This window comes from Macadamia integrifolia, unplaced genomic scaffold (genome assembly GCF_013358625.1).
Source record: "Macadamia integrifolia cultivar HAES 741 unplaced genomic scaffold, SCU_Mint_v3 scaffold2951, whole genome shotgun sequence".
Classification (NCBI taxonomy): domain Eukaryota; kingdom Viridiplantae; phylum Streptophyta; class Magnoliopsida; order Proteales; family Proteaceae; genus Macadamia; species Macadamia integrifolia.
Window position 1 is genome coordinate 16,617 of NW_024869083.1, and position 21,066 is coordinate 37,682.

Sequence of the window (21,066 nt, forward strand, 5' to 3'; positions counted from 1 at the left end):
TTAAGTGCACCTGCATGGACCATAGTTATCAATTCGGCCGAATAATTCGCGAATTATTCGGCCGAACCGAATTTTTCCGAATTTTATCAAAAATTCGGACCGAATCCGAATTGAAAATAAAATTCTTTAAAATTCGCGACTTTTTCCAAAATGAATATAAATCGCGAATAATTCGGACCGAATCCGAATTAAACCGAATTATTCGGTCCATTTAAACATTATTTAAAAAAAAAAACCAAAAATAAAAAATAAAAAAATAAAAAAACAAATTTTTTTTTTTTAAAAACCCCAATAAGATTTTTTGACCGCTTTTTTGACCGAATCCTTAAATTAATCGTCCGAATTATTCCGAATAATTCTCCGTCCGAATAATTCCCGAATCCGAATTTCCTAACTATGAGTGTGAGTGAGCACATTGTTGCTCCTTCTCAATCATGGTTCTAAAAGTAGAATGGAACGGTCCGTATTAGATGGATCATAATGGTATCAGCTTAAATGAACCTGTTCTACATGTATGATTCAAGGATAAAATTGTAATGAAAAAAAAAGGGGTAGATCTGTCCCATATGATCCGATCCAGTCTGTGACCATTCCTGAGTTTTAGAACCTTGCTTTTCATTCTCCAACTGCAGTGTCCTGGTAACTAGTTGATGTTTTAATCCTTTTGTGTTTGGCCTAGTGCCTTGTGATGTTTTCTTTTTCCTTTCTCAGGCTACTCAGGCTACTCAGGCCTCCTTTTCCGTCGTTTACCGCCACAGAATTCAAATTTTGAAATCAAAGTGTAACATTCCCGCTTTATAGAACTTTCTGGAGAAGCATCTCGCAGTTCGAGTATAAAAGTACAAACCCAAGAATAAGAAGAGAGAGGTCCTTCAACATCTTCTCTGCAAGACTAAGACTGCAACTTCAATTTCATGGCAGGACAGGCCGAGGCTTCCTCCTCCGCCCTCACTGCCAGTGCTGGATCTTCAACTTACGATGTTTTTCTCAACTTCAGGGGTAAAGATACTCGCAAAACCTTCACTGGCCACCTTTTCCAGGCTCTGAACAGAGAAGGGATCCATGTCTTTATGGATTACAAAATGAGGGAGGGAGAAGAGATTGGGCCAACACTTCTCGATGCAATCCAACGGTCCAAACTCTCTATACCTGTCTTCTCTAGAGGCTATGCCGACAGCGAATGGTGCTTGATGGAACTTGTCAAGATATTGGAGTGCCGTAGATCCAACCGTCAACTTGTTCTGCCAATATTCCTTGATGTTGACCCGTCTGATGTTGAACATCAGACCGGAAGTTTTGAAGAAGCGTTTCGTAATCATGAGAAGAAATATGAAGCCCATCTCACAGAGCAGTGGAGGGATGCGTTGAGAGAAGTAAAGCAACTGAAGGGATGGGTTCTCGGAGAAGTCGAAAATGGGTTGTCTCATTTTATTTCATACTTTGTTTCATTTATTCTAGTGGAAAGATTTATTTGTTTACTATTTTTTGGGCCGACCGAGTTACCCAAATTGAAAAGAGATTGAAAAAACGATAATAAAAGAAAACCACAAAAAAGAACTAGAGAAGGACGTTGCAAATTCCTCATGAATTCTGTAAGAGTCCCACCCATTTCAGAGGACTTTGAGAAGGTGTGGGGTGGTGGAAGTTGTCCGCCATAATGGCTGATAGGAAAATTGGGTTATTTGCTCACTTTCCCTCCCCAAAGCAACCAAACACTTTTGATATCACTATTTTTTGGATAAAAGTACATAAATATTCTCAATCCAACAATCCCACCCCGCAAAATCCATCAAACAAACGGGAGCTAAGAAAAACTGAGACTTAACTAAAGAAAAAAAAAAAAAAAAACTAATAAAAGCTTGATATCGGGCCAATAAGAATCTATTAAGCTAATCCTATAAAAGATTGAATCAAACTAGACCAAAATTGAACCTAGTTAATTTCAAACTTTGGCGGCCTAATAGTTTGGTTTTAATTTATCCCATTCCCATACCAAAATCGGTTCAAGCCGACTGAAACTAGACTGAACTAATCATTGACACCCTTATGGCTTTCATAAACCACTGTAAGAGTATGTACATGTAGAGTGGCAATTCTACTGTATAATTTTAGAGGACTCATTATTTTTTTTGGGGTAAAAATCCCAGTGTTCTAGTGAGATTTTTGCCACCACCTACGCTAGCTTCTCATGTCCATGTCATGTCATGTCATGTCATGAAGTCTGAGAAGAAGAAATAAAATTATATTTTTTTATTGAAAAGGAAAATGAAAGAGAATTTTATTTTATGTAATTCTAATGCCTTTGTGTGATTTTGCCACTTTTGAATACTTTTTATATAGGGATGCATGTTGCTCATACTATATTATCAATTTTTCTCATAATTAATAATTGATTTTCATTCATTTGAGAACTTAAATTTTTCATTTTGCTCAATAATTTCAGGAATGAATCAAAATTAGTTGAGCGTGTTGTAAATCATCTACCATCTTTACTAAAAACTGGTTCCAAAGATGTTTGTTCTAATGGAATATGTGGCATAAGTGGCATTGAGAAGAAAGACAAAGAAGCTGAACGTGTTACAGTGAAAGAATTAATGGAAAAACCATTAAGTTCATTCTCGGTAAGGAAATAAATTACTTCAAATTATTAAAAGGTAATAAAGACTTTTTGGAGTTGAATATAACTGGTACATATTTAACATTTACAAATTTGCAGAATACATATTATTACATTGAAGGAAAAATTACGAAGCTTGAAAATGAAACACCATGGTACAATGCCTGCAAAGATTGTAATAAAAAGGTACAATTTCGGAGAGGTACCGCAATATGCGACAGATGTGGAAATGATGATACAAGATATACAAAAAAGTAAGATTTTTTTCTTCATTTCTTTAACAAAGCACAAATTTATGTTAATAATATTTTAAATTAACAATTAGTTTTCATTGACAGGTATTGGGGAAGATTCAATGTCATAGATTCAACCGGAACGATATTTATCACATTATTTGATGATATTAAAGTGATCACAGGATGTTCGGCAACTGAGTATGCAAAATCATTAAAAAAGGTAAAAAAATATCTTTGTTGATTCAGTTTGACAAATATATTAAATTATAATAATATATTAGTATGCTTTATTATTATTAATTTTTGTTTGTGTTGCAGTTGCAGTACCAAAAGAAACTACATTCTTGTCTATCAAAAAATTATCGTTTTTATTTCAAAATGGATGAAAAAAATAAGTCCAGTCGAACATCAAAAAGCATTGTTGCAGATGCTATTGAAGAAGGAGATGCTGATACAAACATCATCACAGATGTGGAAGAATTACCAAACAAAAAATACAAAAAAATTAAAATAGTGAAAGATTAAATAGTGCCATTGACACACCCTTTCTCTACATAGTTATTATTATTATTATTTTTTAAAATATTCTTGATTGTGGCTTGTATTTTCTCTATGGTTTATCATATGGAATCTTGATGGATGTATGTTCTCTATTCTTATAAATTTTCACAATGTTTGAGATGTGCTCACATAATTGTATCCCTCCCTTTGTTCCCTTTATCTAAGTTAGAGAAAATTTCCAATATAGGGAAGAAAAGAAAATCCTTTGGAATTTGCAGGATAAAAAAAAAAAAAAAAGCTTGCCTGTACACCGGGCACGGAAATTCTCAATAGTTTTCGAAACCATTTCCCCAAAAAGGCTCAACTCCAATTTCTACATCAAAGAAGCACTTTGTTGGTTCCCTGTGGGGATGTGATTTTATTTCACTTGGCAGATCTTGTGCATACTTGCGTTCATTTTCCTATTTCCCTTTTTCATTTTTGTTGGTTATTACTTCAAATGAAGTGAATGAGAAAAGGAGAACTCAATTCCTGATGTATATGGCTATGTACATGAAGGTTTTTGTAGAGCTGAACTTCCCTAAACTCACTTTAGAAACCCATGATTCTAGGATGGTTCGTGAATTTTAGGGCTTTCAATGAGTTTTAGAGACTCCAAAACCTTAGGGTCCATTTTTTTCATTGGAAGTTTGGGTAGAAACGCAACCTTAAAACGATGTAGAAGATACTGGAAAAATAAGAACAAACAATGCACATAAATTTTACGAGGTTTGATAAGGTTGTCTACGTCTCCAGTGAGATGAGATCCTGTTTCACTATCAATGGAGAATAGGATTATAGTGCTCGTCTTCACAGACTCTCAGTATTACTTGCATTACAGAGAAAGAAATCATCGTTACAAATATATAACGAAAAACTTTAATCCGAAAAGTACAAAACATCATACATCAAGTAACGACATCAAGATACTGCACCAGTACTTCCTGAATTAAACTCTGACGAAATACAAGATATCAAACACCAATAATTTGATGATGGTATGATTGTACCTCAACAAGATTTATTTCTATTTATTTATTTTTTTTTTTTTGTAAAAACCCCAACAAGATTTGAATTGTCAGTTTAAGAGGTGTGGTATTTTGGAGAAATACAGCAAAAGTTCCTGTCGGCTCACGTGAATATCATTTTCTCCCAAGTTAGCCCTCATCGAAGTCTCACCAATTTGATGGGACTTTGGCAAACCTTCATCGTCCCACCATTGCTGCAACAGGTCCCAGGCTCCCAGCTGCAATTCGAGAGGGGCGAGCAGACTTTTCTAGAGAAGGTTTATAATCGGAACCGAATTCTGTACCAGACTCTTCATCTTCATCGTCGGATGTTTGGCTGGTAATAACAGATCGGGTGACCGGAGTTAGAGCAACAACGGGATTGGGAGTAGGCTTCTTGACAGGTGGTCTTTTGTCGACGGAAGTCGGCAGCAAATCGGGTGATCGGAGTTAGAGCACCAACGGGATTAGGAGTAGGCTTCTTAACAGGTGGTCTTTCCAGTTGCAGAGAATGACGGAGAAAGTTAAAAAAAGGGTTTGTGAATGGCGGAGGCTGAGAGGGTCTTTTGGGGGTCAAACGTATTATTTATAGATTAGCAGGCCTTGAACTCCGATCATCTGCAACCGAACGAACAAATGGGGTGCAATCGGCTCTGAACTTGGACTTTAGCAGGTGGTGGAACTCTGAACAAAGGTGTGCCATCTCTTACTATATCCAAAGGGCTTGGCCTGAACTGGATTCTTTCAAAATCTTCTCTACAATTGGCTCTAAACTCGGAATTTAGCAGGTGATGGTACTCATCATCTCGCTCTTTCCCTCTCTCTCTTTTCTTCTCTTCATCTCTCTCATCCAACCAAACGTTGCTGGGTGAGAAAAATTAAACTTTACCTCATATTTATTATCCTTGTTTTTCACCCCACTAACATGTGAATCTCATACTGACAATATTTTCACCTCAACTCCCCTTCTAAACAAACGGCCCTAAGTGAATTGATTCACAAATAGAGTTTGAAATTTATCATACAAAATAGAAGCACATTCAGAACAAGGTTTGGATTTTATCATACACGAAGGTTTGGACTTCAGGCTTTCAACAATGTCCATAGGAAACGAAAAGGAAGGGGGAGAGGGAGAGGGAGAGGGAGAGGGAGAGGGAGAGGGAAGAGAGAGAGAATGGTGACAAACCTTGATGTGAGAGACTCGAGCGGCAGGGTAGGGATAGGGTTCTTGGAAGGAAGAGGAACTTGCCTTTAGATAGGGAAAACTTTCAATTTGTTAAAAGAACAAGGAAAACACCTTTTATGTATTTTTGCAATCTATTTTTAATCTTATTCTTTTCATTGATTCGTTTTGTGGGAATACAAAAATGAATCGAACATGCCAGATACATTTGTGTTCTATTTGTATTTCTACAAAATAGGACACTATAGAGAGTTATCAGATGACACTTAAGGCACCGTTTGATAACGTTACAGTAGAAACGGCTTTTTACATTTTCAAAAATAAAAACGGATTTTTTAATGTTTGATAAATCTGTTTCTCAAAATGTTTTTTGCAAACATAATACCACTAAAAAATCCAACAGTATCATCGGATGCCTAAAAATGAGAGAAGGTTCGTTTGTCTTTTTTTAAGTTTAAATACTTGAGAGATTTATCGGGCACAACAATCTCTTTTTTTTTTTTTTTTTTTCTCAAATTTATTTCTAGAAATGATAAAACAAGTCAAACAACTTATTTCGTCAAAGACTTTTCTAGAATTGTAAATAAGCATAAATTTTGATATATTTTTCTAAAAATCGGTGAGGCAGAACAATTTTGTCAAAAATGCTTTTTATACTATTTTTCCATTTCTGGGAATAAGAAAACATAGAAATGAAATGTTGTCAAAACGCCTAAATGATTAACATTTTTTTTCTTCAAGTGAAGATGAGAATTATGGCTTGATGGAAGAAAATTGTGCGGCTTTTATCCTTTCTTCTCTCTCTCCATAGATGTAATTATAAGTAATAAATTATTATAAATTGTGCACATGGTTAATTGGGACTATGAAGATATTTTGGATCTATTGTCTCCAAATGTAGATATTTCTCTAATTTTCAGAGCACTTCAAAACTTCTTTGATGATGTACTTAGTTTAACTGTCAGTGAATGGTCAACTTTAAAACAATTTTGTGATAGCTTTGGTGCAATTTTATATCAGTATCCATTCAATGGCAAATGCCGATGGTGACTTTAGGGTGGTTTTGAACTTTGTAAGTTGGTTTTTAACTGTTAAGAGACTACTGTAAAACTTGCAACTTAAAAGCCAATAGAGTATTAATCAATTCCATCTTTGATTTAATATTTGATTTGATTCAAAATAATTATTTTCTGATCTAAAATAGCACAATCATACAAATATGTTGGAAATGGTTTTTTTTTTCCATTTTACTTTCTTGTGAAGATAAACATTAGAAAACTTGGCTCTTCAAATCCTTGATATTCCCAACAAACATTAGAAAACTTGGCTCTTCTAATCCTTGATATTCCCAACATATTATGCACTAATATTGAGGTTACACTTTTACCTAAAAAAAAAAGTATGGAAGTTACTCAGTATACAGTAGGAAGGATCAGCTATTTAAGTTGATCCCTATATTAAGGTGCTTACTACTTTATATCCATATTTTACCAAAAGACTTCTAACTGATCCAAATCCATATCTTAGAGATGTTGCTAATGACGGGTATCCAAGAACACTAAACACCCCCAGGTGAGTGGCCCAAGGTGTGATGGTGGGAGTTGAACTTAGGACGTCCGAGTTTATGGCTCGTACTAAGTTCGTAACTCACCAACTGTGCTACCCCTTAGGTTGTTGCAAACTTGAGGAATAATTGAGATTGGCGATGAGTAAAAATATGGGAAAATAATTATATATATTTAATTTGATTCTAATTTCCAACCACACAAATCAATGAGACCAACAACATCTTGTAATGCCTAAGCTACAACAACTCAAATTTGCAGTGAATGCCTCCATGGTTGGTTTTCTATTTATTTTCTGGGAGATTTAGATGCAACCTCATCCAGTCTCATAGCATTAACTTCTGACTGTTAAAACCCATTCTTCAGCAAAACATTGAAATACTAAGGCTTTGTTTGGTTGCAAGGGGAATGCAAATTTTTTATGTAAAGGAGAATTTTTTTTGCAGAAAAAATAAATTTAAATGTTTGATTGCAAGGGAAATATATTTTACATGTGAAAAAAATTTCACTTAATCATTAAAATTTTCCTTTTTATTTCCCCACCAAAATAGGAAGAAAAAAAAAAACCCTACTCTCACGATCTCTCTCCCACTCTCGTGACTCTCACCTTGCTCATGACTCTTATCTCTCTCTCTCTCTCTCTCTCTCTCTCTCTCTCTCTCTCAAGCGACTCAATTGGGTTTGTTATGACCAAAAGACTTTGGGTTTGATCCAAATGGAGCATTACTGACCTGTTGGGTTTGTTTTGACCAAAAGACTTTTGGAATGGGCCTTTTAGTCGTTATCACTTGTGTTCACTTCACTTTTGTTACAACCAAACGACTCAAAAGGGAAAAAAAAATCGCTTTACTTCCCTTCACTTCACTTCCATTCACTTCCCATTTCCCTTGCAACCAAACGTAGCCTAACATATTAAGTGTAATTATGATACTTAATATATGGCCCTTATCTTTCATATATCTATAAATATATGCAAAATACATTTTTAAGTTAAGGTTACCTTGAGCCCAACCCTAGCCTAACCCAGTCCAATTCGATCCAGACTTAAAAAATTCCAACCCTAGCCTAGCCCAACCTTAGTGGGCTCAGGTTCACTGGGTCAATCTTGCATCCCTTTATTGAAGTGTATATGTTTCTTCCATACACCATTTAAATTGGCAAACGATGACTACTTTGGTTATAAGGGAAGTTAAAGGAAAAAGAATTTAAAATTTTTAAAGCTAAAAACAAAACTTTTCTAATTGTTATCTAACATAATTGTAAAAACTATTTAAATTTCTTATTATATTCAGTAATGATATTTTTAGATGTACGTTTTATTTTACTTTTCAAATCTAGAGGACTTAGATGCAAAGTAATGTGAAATTAGTAATCAAATATGGAATGATTTGGAGTTAGTGTAATATCAGGGTTAATGAATACGAAAATTTCCCTTCCCTTCCATTTAATTTCCCTTGCAACCGAACAGAGCCGATGGTATTTCAATTGCATTCAGTAAAATTGTTGATTATCATAGATTAAAAATCTACTTAAAGAAGTTCCACTCCTCCTAAAACAATGAACAACCAACAAAAAATACAACTAATTAGTTTTCTCTCTACCCAAAGGTGCAAAAAATATGTAAATGGATAGTCGAAATCCGAATTCGAATTTGCATTCGTGTTCATTTAGGGGTATCCGTATCCGAATAAGGGTATCCGGATTAAAATCCAAATTATCCTATCTGATTAAATAATCAATTAATGATTTTGAGGGTTCTTGAAATTTAAATAGGTTCTAGAGATTGAGGAAAAGAGTTAAAACAACCTAGAAAGCTGGATTAAGAGCAAATTATATTTATTTTGAGAGGGGGGGGGAAGGAAAGTCCAGATTACACAAGTCAGAGAGTAAACAGGTAGTTGAAAATCCAAATTCGGTATGCATCCGTATGCGTTTAGAGATATTTGTATCCGGTAAAAAATATCCGAATCCAAACACATCCGATCCGAATTCAATCTGTATCCAATCCGTTTACATCTTAAGTTTTCCCCTTAGATTATAAAACCTAATTCCCTAATCTCTTCCATACCTAGAATTGGCACATGTAAATTTTTTCGTATGAAGAACAAATTACAACTAATTAGTTTTTTTTTTTTTCCCTTATTAAGGAAAAATATGGCAAATCGAAAGTAAAGTTTTAAGGAACAAGTTTTCATCAGGCTACGAGGAACATGAATCCATTCATTGTAGCTCCTCGTGATTCCAAGATATGAGAGAGAGAGAGAGAGAGAGAGAGAGAGAGAGAGAGAGATCATCTAGATTTTAGATCATCCCCTCGTTCAACCCAACGGTGCTGGAAAACTTTGTCCATTTTTTTCCTTAGAAGTTAAAACAAAAGGGAAAATGATGCACGCTGATGGGCCAAACAACTATATTATGACCATCAGATGGAATGGAAAGCACTTCAACCGTACGACCCACATTTGCTGCATCACTAATGATCCATTAACATCATTACCCGTCTCGCCCCTTTCTACATCTCTTTCCCTTGTCGCAGTCCAGCAAAACTACCTCTGTTGTGCATCATCATTCTCTCTTGTCGGTGGAAAAGCTAAACACTTTGGAAAAATAGGAATCCCCAAATCTTATAATGTCCTTTCGTACAAGAAAATCGAATCTTACTTCTTCCCAACCTTTTTACATGTACACCACCACTACTGCTACAACCCAACTCTATTGCCGCAGTGCCGCCACCACCTCCTCCAGTCTCTCTCTCTCTCTCCCTTGTTTGCCCACCCATTACAAATGACTTCCATTTCAGGATTCAGGACTGCATTGCACTTCCGTCACTTTCTCATTAAATAAGTAAATATTTTTCACGAGGGCGTTGGAAGGTCAGCACGGTTACGCGTTTGCGTACTTTGTTTATATTTATAATTCCCCCAGTTTATGCTTAGTCTTCAACCGTATTTATAAATATTATACCTAATTTCGTGCGTACGTGAAGTACATGGAATAGTTTATGGTTTCCTCGTCTCCCCATCATCTTCTCTATTTGGTAAAGTCTCCACAATCCAAAAAAAGACCTTTTTTTATTTTTATTTTTATTTTTATTTTTATAAAGGAATAGAAAAAAGAGACACTTATATAGACTTTGTGTGTCACGCATGCAGCGTTTTCTTTCCATAAAATTGCCTACAATACAACATTGAATTTAGACTTTTATAACGCGTTTTCATCAATTTCTAAAATAATTCTCATATCAATGGAGATGTGGACCATGCGAGGGAAGGTTCTTAAACCCCACCACCAAAAAAAAAAAAAAAAAACAATTTGGCTTGACTGATGAGTTTTGGTTCAGCTCAGATTGAACCAAATCTTAATGATTTGATTTTAGGTTTGGGTTCTAAAGACTTGGTTAGAAAGAAAAAAAAAGAGATCAAACTCAATGAAAATTGAGATTGAATCAAATATTAACTCGATGATTTACTGAAAACCTTAAAGCACTAGGATTATCCTGATAAATCCTATTATTTTTTATGGAAAATAATAAAATGGACATAAAGAGTTAAGGTTGCGTTTGATAGTGTTTCTGTTATAGAAACGAAGTTTTGTGTCAAAAACGGAAATTTCAGTTTCTATGTCAAAATGTCGTTTTTTGTTTTTTATTTTTTATTTTTTTATTTTTTATTTTTTTTGAACGAAATTGGAAAGACAGAATTACATTTTGTCGTTTTGTAAATTCACATTTTTTTTTTCACTTTTTATTAAAAAAAAAAAAGAAACACACCATAAATGCACCAAACGTTTTATTCCATTTTTTTGTTCTCAACGAAAAAACTCCATAAACGTTTTTTTAGAACGTGACCAAACGCAACCTTAGATAATTATAAGATTTTCAATAAAATTTCAAGAATCGACAAGTGTCTGGTTGCCTAGGATGAGAAACTAAGACAATCATCCATCAATTAAGGAAACATATCTACTTTTATCCTCCAAAATCCCATCATATTAGGTAGGATTTTAGAGGAAAGATAGGAAAATGATTTGACCACAGGTGGTGCTTAGAACTTTATTATCCATTGAAATAAAAAGATATGTTTTATTAAAAAAAAAAAATCTATTGTCTATAATAATTTTCTTTCTAGTTCTTTGATCCACCCCATTATACGTGGGATTATAACTCCTCCTTGCCCTTCTATTTTTGTTAGTCAGATAAATAGGCCAATGTATACATGCAAATTCGAAATCTGACCGGAAAAACCGAACCTGACAGTAGCCCAATATGAAAAATCAATCAAAAAAATAAAATAAATAAAACTGATAACTTTTTTAAATGGTTTGATTTCAAGTTGGTTTAATTCTAAATAAAATCAAACCGGACCAAATCAACCGACTGATACCCTTATTTGGAAAGGCAACGGAGAGGTGATTACATAACAACGGAAACAACAAACCGACAAACGAACGGTGGAGAGAAACAGTGAACGCAGAAGACGGAGAAGTCAAGACATGGCAACAACGAACTACAAGAAGAGGATCGTTTGTCTACGCAGGATTTGATGTTTCTGCTTCCAACATTCCCTAACTTCTCACCTCTCTTCCCCTTTTCCCAACCATTATACACCTGTTTCTCCACAATCCTCACCAGAAAGGTCTGTCCTTGCTTGCTTGCAGCATTTGATCTCTCTCTCTCTCTTTCTGAATTTGTTTGTTAGGTTTATTGCCGATTCTTTCAGTTTCTTCATATCTCTTGCGTTTACTTGATTTCTTGACTCTTTTCGATTTCCTAACGGTGTTTTATTATTTATATATATTTGTTTTCTCCCTTCTCTAACGGTTGATTTGATTTTGTTGCAGAATTTGAATGTACGGGTATGCTTTTGGTCATCTCTAATGGAAGCAATTCCAACGAAATTATTCCATTCTGATTTTGCAGTATCATTTGAAATCACAGGTCTTCTTTTGACCATTTTCAATGCATTCATCTTGATCATTGCTATAATGTTGCTGAAAAATAAAAATTCGATCCTTCTTCCCCTCTTTTTAATTCATTATTCATTCAAATGCTATTACGAAGAGTGAAAGAGAAAATTCTATCTTTTCGGATTTATCTATGAGAGGTTATTTATTAGCTTTTTTTTTTTTTTTTTTTTTCCTTTTTCTTTGAAGTTCCACGATTGTTGAACTCGTTTAACAGCTATAGTTGTTGAATTAAGTTTATATCAACATCACTTCCTTTTTATTTAGCAGATTCTTGTCATTCTTCATCAATTTAATCCACTGTCATTATTTTCCTAGGCGTATGGTTAGTCTCAATTAAATGGTTGATTATTGTCATTCTTTTGTTTCTCTTTTAGCCTGTTCTTGAGCAATCTTCCCTGCAGCCCACCTTCTACATTGTTATAGTGATTGCCTTTTTCACGAGCATTCCTGAGATCTTTTTCAAGCATACTAAGATCCGGTGCTCTTGATTATATATATGGAAAATTTTATATATGTATATATATATATATATATGGAAAATTTTATTAAAGAGAATAACAAAACAAATACATCAGAATAGCCGCAATGGCTAGCCAAGGGAAACGACCCAAACTAAAGAAACAAAACAGCCATCAGAAGGATGATACATCAAGGGGGGGGGGATCAAAGGAAAAGAAAATACGAAGGTTATATGGCCAACAACATATTAAGTTTCCCATTCCTTGGATCTATACATTTATATGTACAGATCCATGTTCTGTGAGTGTTTGTGCCCTCCCAATTTGATTTATACCCTACCAATTTGAATGAAAATTTTCATTTCTCCTGTTATCTCTTGAGGTCATTTTGAAATTGGAGTTTATTAAAAGTAAATAAGATTGTCTAATTCTTCTTTTCTATCTGCTTCTTATCTACCATATCCATATTGTGCATTTGAGCTATGTCATTTGGTGGATTCATTTTCTTTATGCTAGATACTTCTTGTCAATTTTTGTAGTTTTTTTCTGTTTTTTTATTTTCAAGAATATGTAGTGCTTTATTTGTACTTTCTTTTAGTTGGGATGAAGCTATGTTGTTGTTGAACTTTCTTTTACTCCTCGTCTATAACCAGAGATTATTTAACAACAAATATAATCATATATCCGGTGCAATATTGTTTTTGATTGGATTATTTTCTCTGACATTTCTTCTACTCCATACACATGAAATCTCATTTTTGATCGACCACCCTTCTGTTTCATTGTTAGTTTTGGAAATGAATTAGTAGTTTCCTCTTGTATTGTTACCTCTTTATTCTGCAATGTGTTTCAAATTGATTTTTATTTATTTATGCATGAGATTAAAAAAATAATAGGCTTCACCTTGAATTAAGCATCACTTTTATTGGGACTTCTTGACTTTTGGGAGTGTTTACCTATATTTGAGTTTTTTAATGTTCAGTTAAGTAACTTTTTTTTTTTTTTTTGTTTAAATAATTAGGTTGGAGATACAAAGCCATGGTATATTAGTGATAGAATTTTGATTTTGTTTCACATACAGAAGTAAAATCTTTCATGGTAAAATCCTAGCTCCCAGCCCATTTGAATTTTGTTTAACTAATTTCATTCTTCCTTTCATATTTTTAATGGGATAGCTACTTACTGGAGATAATCCACTTTATTTAGTGCTTCCTTCGATTCTGGAAAGCTGAACTGTGGGTATCCTTTCACTTCCTTTGATGCTTGTGCCTGGGAATGGGTTACTCACTGTTCTTGTGTAGAAGATGGATAAGTTGTCAAAAACGAATCAGGTCTGCTTTCATCTTGTGGTCTATTTCTCTTTAATTTTAGCAAATTTATTAGTCACTCTTCTCTGTTAGCTTTTAATTACCATAGCACCTCCATTAGTTTGACCATTACAATTTTTTTCCCTTGATTGCATCTTTTAATCTATTAAAGAAAGGGTGCTAAACCAACAAATGAGATGCAAAACAATAAATTATGATTACTAGTTTATTGTTGAAACATACCGGTTATAGGTTGTAAGACTCCCCCCTTTTTTTTTCTTTGTTCCAAAAAGCTTTCTAATGCAAGGATATTGATGGCACAGATGGAACCACTAGATGAAAGATCTGTACTTGAGTTTGAGGATGAGAGCCTTGTTAGCCCTACTTCACTTGCAAACAGGGTTCATTCTCTGAGTACAATCCAGCATGGATCAATTTCAGGAGGTCCGCAGGTTTGTGGTATTAGGTATATGAAGGACAGAGTCTTCAGGAGCCTAAAGATTGTAGTATTCACAACCAAAATCAATTTACTTATGCCTTTTGGACCTCTGGCAATTATTGTCCATAGTTTCACTGGTCATCATGTGAGTTCCACTTCTTTACATTGGTGTGCTCGGTACGTTGTCTTACATATTCTGTGTTTTGATGCGTTTCTCCAAATGGACTGTAGGGTTGGGTGTTCTTTCTCAGCCTATTGGGAATTACTCCTTTGGCTGAACGTTTGGGTTATGCTACAGAGTAAGGATTCATGTAGTCTCCCTAGTGAGATATTGTATTTTTTTGCTGGTGTTGATTTTTTTCCACAATGCAACCTGACAATGGACAAATTCCTAAAATGCTCGATTTTCTCTCTGATGCAGGCAGCTAGCATTCTTCACTGGAGCTACTGGTAAGCTTCATTTAGTGTAACTTCAAAGGATGAACTGTAGAATTATTCCCCTTTAGAGCACATCTGCTCTCTCTTGTTAATGGTTCTTTCCAATTCTTGCTATAAGCCTATAATTTCCTAGTGAAAGTGATCATTGTGGTGCATCTGTGGTTACATGATTACATCTTAGAAGTGGTTTGATGACATATTTTGTACTTTGCTTTCTGCATTTTCCTTCACATTTCTGTTTTCTTTATTTTATTTTTTATATTCTTGAGGAAGGATAAATTTCTTAGGTAAAGGTGGCAATTAAATAGGAGGGACTTCCTGGGAAATATTAGTTTTTACGTAGTTAATAATGCTACAGACCTGGCATTTGGGATAATCAAGAAGTGGTGGCCTAGGTTGGAAAACACCATCTAATACTTTTCTTTTCTAATAATGAGCTGAATTTTAATCTCAAGAAATTTGTTTTATTGTTTAATTCATACAGACACCTATGAGCACTTCAATTCCCATTAAAGTATATCTGTTAGAAACCTAGAAGGTTTCCCAGAAATAGAAGATTCATGGTACAATTCAATATGGCCCTAGTCTGCTCTTAACTTTTTTCCTTGGGTTGTATTTTTATTTAGAAGAATACAGCTTCACTTCATCTGGAGTAACCCCTATTCACTCAGTCCGCAGTCTTCACAGATGTTTTGTTGTAATCTTATCATTTCCTTTTCGGAAAAGTAGAATATCTCACATTGTGACTTCATTCTGTTCATGCATGGAATCAACTTAGTTGTTCACAGTCTATATATGTAGAGGGCCTTTGTAGACTTCTTTTAATATGTTCCATGGAAATTGCCTCTTCTCTTTGTTTTGTCCTAACAGCCCACTTTCCTGATGCCCATTGGCTGGCCCATGGTCATGATAGCTAGTGTCACTGGCTACTCAATTTTTTTCTTAATCTTTTCAAGGATCAACTCTTTGTCTAGGGTGTAGCAACCGAGAAACTTACAACCACCCCTTACACAACTTGAAGAAGAGAAAGAGAGGGAAAAACTATGGACCACGATAGGATTCAGATTACTCCTATCGTAGTCAATCCCCAATACTTATAACAAAAGGTAAATTGACCCTTAGTAGGAAACCTACTATGAGTTTATGTTTAATTACAAGGAAAGTAAATAACTAGACTAACAGAAATAGCTAAACCCAACTTAAACACAACTCTACAACTAAACATAAAACAAGGTAGGGACACTCCCTCTATCGTGGATAACCTTTAACACATATCTATATACTCCCCTTCAAATTGGAGCATATAAACCTCCCATGCCCAGCTTGGTAAATATATCACCCAACTTTCTATAGAAGAAACAAATGCAGTATCAATTATTAATGCATTACTCATAGAGTGACAATCAACTTCTATGTGTTTGGCCATCTCATGAAACACCGAGTTACTGGAAATATAAATAATAGCTTGAATATCACAAAACATTTTCATCGGTTTAGTAATTGGAAACCCAAGTCTTATAGTAATGATTTCACCCACATCAACTCCATTGCTATATGAGCCACAGCCTTATACTCAGCCTCTGCATTGGATCTAGCGACAGTTGTTTTCTTTTTTGCTTCTCCATGTGACAAGATTGACACCAATGAATATATAGTAACCTGTGGTAGACCTGTTATCACCTTCAGCACCAGCCCAATTTGTATTAGAGTACCCAACCAAATCAATATGCTGATGAGGTCAGTAAATGAGCCCCTCTCCTAGAGCCCCTTGAAGATACCTTAAGATTCGACATGCTGCCTCTCAGTGAGTCTTCTTAAGTGATTCCATAAACAGACTAATAACTCCACCGACAAAGGATACGTCTGGTATAATAACAATAAGGTAAATGATTTTCCCTACTAATCTCCTATACCAGTGATTTTCATCAAATTCTTTATCATCGCATGTTCAAACTTCTAGTGTGGATCCATTGGAGTCCAACTATTTAGAAGCAAACATACCAATTTCAAAGAAGAGGTCTAACACATGTTTTCTCTGTGACAGACTAATTCTTTTCTTACTTTGAAGCACTTCAATACCAGGAAAATACATGAGGAACCCAAGTATTTTATATGAAAATGTTGTAGTAGATAAGATTTCACCTTTGTATTCTCAGATGTGTCATGCCAAATATAATAATATCATCAACATACACCACCATACAATCACCCTAGAATCCTGATGATGAACATGCACAGAATGATCATAATAACACTGTGATTATCTGCACCTTTTAACATTAGAATTGAATTTATCGAACGAGGCTCCAGGTGATCATAAATTGTCGTGTAACAAACTCTGTGAGTATTCTCCCCTTGAGCAACATACCCTGGAGGTTGCTCCATATACACCTCTTTATGTAGATTACCATATAAGAGTGCATTATTGATATCCAATTCATACAGAGGCTTGTCTAAATTCATAGCTAAGGAAATAAGCACACGAACCGAATTTATAATGCCTGTGCTCATGTCTAGTTTTTACTTATACCTATGTATCTAAGTTTACCAGGTATGACATCTCTAGAGTTGCTTTTAATGTATTGAATTGGAACATGCAGTTGGGGGTCTTTTGAATGCAACATTTGGAAATGCAACAGAATTGATAATATCAATTTATGCACTGAAAAATGGAATGATGCGTGTGGTTCAACAGTCACTACTAGGATCCATTTTGTCAAACATGTTACTGGTGCTTGGTTGTGCATTCTTCAGCGGTGGGATTGTTTTCTGTAAGAAGGAGCAGGTGTTTAACAAGGTTAGCATATTCAATTTCTCTACGTTTTTATTTTCTCCAGCATACTTCTTGTTGCAATTCCTGAAAGATGTAATGGTTATACCTTTAATACTTGATGAGCAGGCAACAGCTGTAGTGAATTCGGGGTTGCTGTTGATGGCAGTCATGGGCCTAATGTTTCCAGCTGTCCTCCACTACACACACACTGAGATACAGTTTGGAAAGTCAGAGTTAGCCCTTTCAAGGTTTAGCAGCTGTATTATGCTTGTGGCATATGCTGCTTATCTTGTTTTTCAGCTTAAGAGTCACAAGAATCTATACACGCCAGTCGATGAGGTTGGTCTCTTCAAAATTTCCAGACGTATGCTATGTTTGTTCTTGTTCTATAACTATAACCTGCTAATTATTTTGTATGTTTATGCCTTTATGGATGCTGATAATATATTTTTCATAATTGTTTGATAATTTCCTACTTGTCCAATTTTATTTGTATATGTTATTCATGGGTGGATTTCAAATTGATGAACTTTGACCTAGGGGGGAACTTCAACTGAGGGGAGCTCTGATGAAGAAGTTCCAGAGATCTCTAAGTGGGAGTCAATAATATGGCTTTCAATTTTGACTGCTTGGATATCAATCCTCTCTGAGTACCTAGTTGACACCATAGAGGTAACATCCTTCATTCACCATCCATTCTAACCCCCTTCCCCCACTTCTTGATTGATTAATTGAAGCCTTCAACAAGAAACTTTATATTTCCTTAGCACAACACATCTGTGAATTATTTACTATATTATCTCTTTTTGAGCACTATATTCCTTATAGCTTGGTATTTTCTCCTTTATGTGTCCCTAAATTTGTGGGGAGGATCTCATTTACTTTCTATTTCTCTTGAAAACAAGGAAAGTCAGTGTAATAAAACTTACTTTGGTTTAGCATCTCTCTCTCTTGATTGCGTGCTTTTCTGGTTGAGTTGCTTTTGCAGGGTGCGTCTGCTACATGGAAAATTCCAATTGCATTTATTAGTGTAATCTTACTCCCTATTGTAGGGAATGCTGCAGAGCATGCGAGTGCCATTATGTTTGCTATGAAAGACAAGCTTGTAAGCACTCGTATGGATGGAAATTTCCAACTCATTCATGTTACTATCAAATTTCTTATATATTTTTCTGCAGGATATTTCCGTGGGAGTTGCAATCGGGTCGTCCACCCAGATATCCATGTTTGGGGTAGGTACTAAACTAAACATAAGAGCCTGATCATGCTGTTAGTGTAGTGACAGAAATCCCCTGCATTCAACCTAAGATGTAGCCATTTCTCATCCAACTCTTATGATATCAACAGCAAGATCGTAAGGCCTCTAAGCAAACATTGTCAGAAGCATCTATAGTATTGTTAGAAGTAAAGTATCAACTTTAATATGTAATCCTTATGAGTGATACCAATTTGACATAATAATGTAGCCTAAGAGGCTTAAACACCTGTAATTGAATTTCCATTCCTTTCTCTGTCCTTTTCCTTTCAAATTCTGTTTATTTTCTGTAGCCTTTGGTCGAGAATGATCAACCCATTGTGGTTTCAGTTGAATAAACTCAAACTTTAGGTGGCTGCATTGAGTCAAAAGTGTTTTCCATTGGCTTTTGGTAAGCTTCAAAATGAATTTTGAGATTGATTACATGAAGACTGAATTTTGAGGTAGGCAATTTCTACTCTTTACACAGCATTTAGGGTTTCACTTTCATTCTTTCTAACCAAACAAAACTGACGGTCCATAAACTATCTTCCAGAGATTATAAATAGTTCATATAAAACCCAAAACTAGCCCCATAAGAAAGATCAATGTGAACTTAATTTGGATAAAGCATGGAATACATCCTTAGTGGTGTCCATACTGGAAGTGTGATGCATCTATGAAGTTAAAAATTATGATTTGTATATATTTTATTTCTTTTCCCCTTTTATTTTTATTTCATTGTTGTTTTCTAGCTCATTGTTTTAATTCTTTTTGTAAGTATATTTAGAAGTTACTTTGATGTTACTGCAGATTCCCTTTTGTGTGGTCATAGGATGGATCATGGGCCTCCCTATGGACTTGAACTTTCAACTTTTTGAGACGGCCACGCTTTTTATAACAGTTTTGGTTGTAGCCTTCTTGCTGCAGGTTTGTCTGTTCTGAATTTAAGAAATAAAATTTTCTTTACATTGATAGTAACTGTTCATTGTCCGGTAACTTAAGCAGTGGTTGTTTCTTATAGAAAATAGTCAAATTCTACTTTTCTAGCTGTAAATGACCAGCTTTAAGAGTTCATTCCCTTGGCTGGTTCTTTGCTCTTTGTATTGGTTACACTATTCAAGCCAGCAAATTGTTATCCCCAACTACTTGTGGCCAGTTCCCAAAGGCTCTTTCTGGGTGATATTTTCTTTTGAATGATAAACCCTAGTTCCTTCTATTATTACATTGAACATATTCAATTTTGGTCCCTCGTCCTCCTCCTGGAGCCTTTCAATTTGCACCATAGCACTCCTCACTAGTGTAGTCACTGTTTACAAAATTTTTCTATTAGTGATCAAGTAGAATTCCTATTTGGGTTCATTTGTAATCCCACATTTTTTCTTCTTCCATATTTATGAACCTGCCACCTGCATTTATGCCCCAAACGTATCTATAGATTTAAAATCGGTGCTTTAAACATCTATGATCAGCAGGAAAGTATAAATTTAAGGAAGAAAAAAATGTTATATCTACATGAGTACCTAAGACGTTTTGTCCTTGATGAAAATAGCAACATCTCACTTCTTTGTACAAGAAAAGAGGGGACAATAAGTAGAAACACTATAGGTACTTGGCGATTTGGTCTTTTGATGCTTACACAAAGAGGTCAAAAGATGTAGATGTTAATTGTGGTCTTTTGGTGCTACTTGTAGTTGTGGATCACAATAGGGCTAGATTAAAGGAATGTTGCCTTCTCAATGCATAGATGTTTATAGTGCCATTTGTTCATTATTGTCCATGATGTGGGTGATGTTAGGATGATAATTTTAGGAACATTCTATGTGATTCATGGATATATTTCAAAAATTGAATATTTATAAAAAATTAGCCGATACAGCTATATTGGAGTTATTTTCTTTTGTCAAATAAGTTTGGATATTCAGTGCAAAATTGCAGATCTTAGGCAGATCTCCAAAATATTGTGTTTTCTCGTCCTTTTTTCCCCCTCCCCAAAAATTCAAGGGTACTTTCCGGACTCATGGACTGTGTGCTTCATGTTCTTACTTGCAGGAGGGAACTTCTAACTACTTTAAAGGGCTAATGCTCATTCTTTGCTATCTAATAGTTGCAGCTAGTTTCTTTGTACATGTAGATCCTACTTCAGTTGGTGAGTTCATTTTCAAGATTAAGTATCAAATACCATTTAGATAATTTGAATATTAAATCATTTTTAATGTTTTCTGGATCTTTTACCGTTACTATTTTCGATCTTCTCATGAAGTTTAGGTATATGTTGATGATGGTTTTGCATGGAAATGTCAT

General features: G+C 34.9%; 2 protein-coding genes across 5 annotated transcripts; both read left to right on the forward strand.

The window, feature by feature from the left end:
* The first annotated feature begins 846 nt into the window (after positions 1–846).
* LOC122067515 (disease resistance protein L6-like) lies at positions 847–3,540 on the forward strand. 2 transcript variants are annotated; one of them, XM_042631365.1, is made up of 5 exons: positions 847–1,417; positions 2,444–2,621; positions 2,717–2,871; positions 2,956–3,073; positions 3,166–3,540. In XM_042631365.1, exons 1-5 carry the CDS (start codon positions 915–917, stop codon positions 3,376–3,378), a joined length of 1,167 nt encoding a protein of 388 aa, XP_042487299.1. In that variant the 5' UTR covers positions 847–914; the 3' UTR covers positions 3,379–3,540. The 2 variants fall into 2 exon arrangements, with proteins under 2 accessions (XP_042487299.1, XP_042487300.1); XM_042631366.1 differs by having other exon boundaries at positions 3,172–3,540.
* Positions 3,541–11,556: 8,016 nt separating this feature from the next.
* Positions 11,557–21,026, forward strand: LOC122067513 (vacuolar cation/proton exchanger 3-like). 3 transcript variants are annotated; one of them, XM_042631359.1, is made up of 14 exons: positions 11,557–11,782; positions 11,988–12,084; positions 13,593–13,669; positions 13,778–13,902; positions 14,202–14,462; positions 14,549–14,616; positions 14,739–14,767; positions 17,356–17,552; positions 17,655–17,867; positions 18,069–18,200; positions 18,517–18,633; positions 18,707–18,760; positions 19,576–19,692; positions 20,815–21,026. In XM_042631359.1, the coding sequence occupies exons 4-14, from the start codon at positions 13,876–13,878 to the stop codon at positions 20,953–20,955; spliced, it is 1,356 nt and encodes a 451-aa protein (XP_042487293.1). In that variant the 5' UTR covers positions 11,557–11,782; positions 11,988–12,084; positions 13,593–13,669; positions 13,778–13,875; the 3' UTR covers positions 20,956–21,026. The 3 variants fall into 3 exon arrangements, with proteins under 3 accessions (XP_042487293.1, XP_042487294.1, XP_042487295.1); XM_042631360.1 differs by having other exon boundaries at positions 11,988–12,002; XM_042631361.1 differs by having other exon boundaries at positions 18,707–18,764; positions 20,815–20,918.
* The last annotated feature ends 40 nt before the right edge of the window (positions 21,027–21,066 follow it).